Source organism: Montipora foliosa, chromosome 7 (assembly GCF_036669935.1).
Source record: "Montipora foliosa isolate CH-2021 chromosome 7, ASM3666993v2, whole genome shotgun sequence".
Lineage (NCBI taxonomy): Eukaryota > Metazoa > Cnidaria > Anthozoa > Scleractinia > Acroporidae > Montipora > Montipora foliosa.
Genome location: NC_090875.1, coordinates 22,206,446 through 22,208,945, shown reverse-complemented (window position 1 = coordinate 22,208,945; position 2,500 = coordinate 22,206,446). Strand labels below are relative to the sequence as shown.

The following is a 2,500-nucleotide window of genomic DNA, read 5'->3' as shown; positions in this document are numbered from 1 at the left end:
GCCCTCCGCAATGCACCAGCGAATTCCACTCGAGCAAGCCCCTCCTGGTTTGACTTAATGGATTTTTACTAGATGCCTAACGCCAGACGATTTTAAATGTCAAAGGGGAGCCCCTTAGTGCTTTAAAAGTGTTAATATTTCTAGTGTGAACAAGACTTTCAGTAATAATAATAAAGGAAAACCCTAACGACTTTCTTATATGGAGGCCTGTGAAACGTTTCACAATTTCAAAAGCCCACAATGGGCTCGTGCCTGTGTCTAGTTCCCGAACGATTCTCCAGTTTTGCCTGAATAAAACGACGATTGAACGCCGTTTATGCTTACCAGAGTACACAGTAAAGAAGCTTACCTGCTCCAGCCACTCCGCCAGCAATAGCACCAAGACCAATATTTCCCCAAGATCTGCTATTGTTTTCTTTTCGGTAGGATTCAATGCCAGAGTTGAAGAACTTCAGGGCTTCACGCGCTTTTTCTTCATTGATTTTAGCCAGCTTTATACCAGTCTCCATATCCACCAACATCATTTGAAACGTTTTTTCTTCTTTTTCAGTCATTCTAACTGAATCCCGGCTTAGAATTTCCTCAATCTGAGGGACACAAGTTAAAAGCAATGAGCTATAATTGCCGTTCTTCAATTATAAAGACAGACGTTAAGTTACGATAATTTAGAAACTATGACAAGTATTCACCAAAAACGTCCGAAAACGTTCCTGCACTAATTCTAAATGATGTGTGAGCATGTTCAACAGCCAGAAAGTCCTCCCTGTCCCGCGCACTTCAGCTTTTCATAGGGATCCCTTGGGGCGAATAGGAATTTTACTAGACCCTGTCATCTTTGACCGGCAACGGATAGTGCATCATTGAAAAGCGAGACTTACCCCCCTGTCTTCAATTATTATAGACTATCATGTACCGTTAGACCAGTGCTTTTTGTAAAAGTTCAAAGTTAACGCGGGCAGAACCTGCCCTTCCCCCCCCCCCCCCCCCTGAAAAAAAAAAAAAAAAAGGACCGGTATCGCTAGAGTTCATTTCGGAAATTACAATTCAGTATGCAGAAACACATCATGTATGACTGAAGTACTGACTTAGGACACGTTCGTAACGATTCAGAATAAGACTATTTAAAATAATGCGAGTAAGCGTTCGTTTGGGAGCTATTTTCATTCCGGCCTACTGGGAGGAGAATAGCTTGAATAGACCCTATCCAAAAATGGCTGCCTTTAAATTATTCGCTTGTTCATATTCAAAATAGCCATCTAACAATAAAACGTCTCTGAGCGGGCAACAGTGCAAAATCTATGACGTCAGAGAGTAACAGTGCACTGTTACCCGCGAATGTTGAACGACGACCGCCGTTGTTGTTGCCATTGCACGGTTTTCTTTTTGTGCTATATAACAAATCACTTAATGACTGGTACCTCGGGAAACAGTTCATTTTGTTTCCTGCCTCGCGGAAACATAGAGATTCTCGGGAAACAAAATGAACTGTTTCGCTCGGGACCAGTCATTCATGGTTTAGTGTGAGCAAAAGGGCCTCTGCTGGCACGACATCTGGGGGACCACTCAAATGTCTTAATGACACCTCACTTGAAAAAATTAACTGGAACGCTGCAATTCAACAAAATAACTTGCTAGCCCCCATTTTTGAATACGTTCTATTGTATTGTAACCTAAACAATATTTCAAGAAAATGAAACCAAAAAGTGGCAATTGTAGCCGTCGTTCTCAAAAGCTGGTACTTTGTCAAAATTTAAACTCAAAACGGTTTAAGCTGAAATCAGAGGGAGGTTTCCATGCGATGATCTTCAAAACATAATATCCTCTCTCCGCAGTTCAAATATACCCAAAATGGCGGATGCTTCTCAACTAAATTTTTACCGGCGCATTGGTTTCTAGTTGAATACTGAAGATCTCAACATTCTCCTCATGCTCAATTGTGCAGAAGGCTCAGGTACAGAACTGCAACTTGAAATGTTACGACTTTTGGCTTTGACTAGTGTTAAAAGAAAGATCTATTGCTGACTTTTTCAAATCTCTCATTTTGGGTTGCACTTGACGTCATAAATATTAACCATAAATAAGAAACTGAAAAGCCTTTTGATTTTTTGTCTTATCATGAGCAAAAGTTTTAAAAATATATGTATTCGCATATTTTCAGCTCGGTAGCGTGTTTCGTTTTGAAAACTGAGCAGTTTGAATTTCATAGTTTTCCACAACGTGAGACATGATAGCGATAGCTCTCGAAAAACATGCCACTCACATAAAAACATCGATTCTCCTTGCGTTTTTGAGGCCTGAATAGCCAATAGACACGGAAAAGTGTCTGTGCGAAAGTTTGCCCGTTCAGCATAGGGAAGAAAGAGTTTGGGATAGTGAAACTAAATTCCAGATGTTTCGACTGGCTTCTAGCCGCCATGTTGGTTTACCTGTGAAAACATCAATTATCACTTTTTATAATTCTGGATTATCATTTATCACTATTTTTTTGTCTAGTAATTTA

General features: G+C 40.2%; 2 protein-coding genes across 3 annotated transcripts in view; one reads left to right on the top strand and one right to left on the bottom strand.

Moving 5' to 3' along the window:
- The window catches only part of LOC138011364 (solute carrier family 41 member 1-like), a 330,107-nt gene that overhangs the window by 294,153 nt on the left and 33,454 nt on the right, over nucleotides 1-2,500 (top strand). The gene's annotated exons all lie outside the window — the stretch shown is intronic.
- Nucleotides 1-2,500, bottom strand: part of LOC138010436 (uncharacterized) — a 28,189-nt gene that overhangs the window by 12,106 nt on the left and 13,583 nt on the right. For both annotated transcript variants that reach the window (XM_068857397.1, XM_068857396.1), the window contains exon 3: nucleotides 350-587. In XM_068857397.1, coding sequence (XP_068713498.1) covers nucleotides 350-587 — 238 coding nt within the window. The remainder of the gene's footprint in view (nucleotides 1-349; nucleotides 588-2,500) is intronic.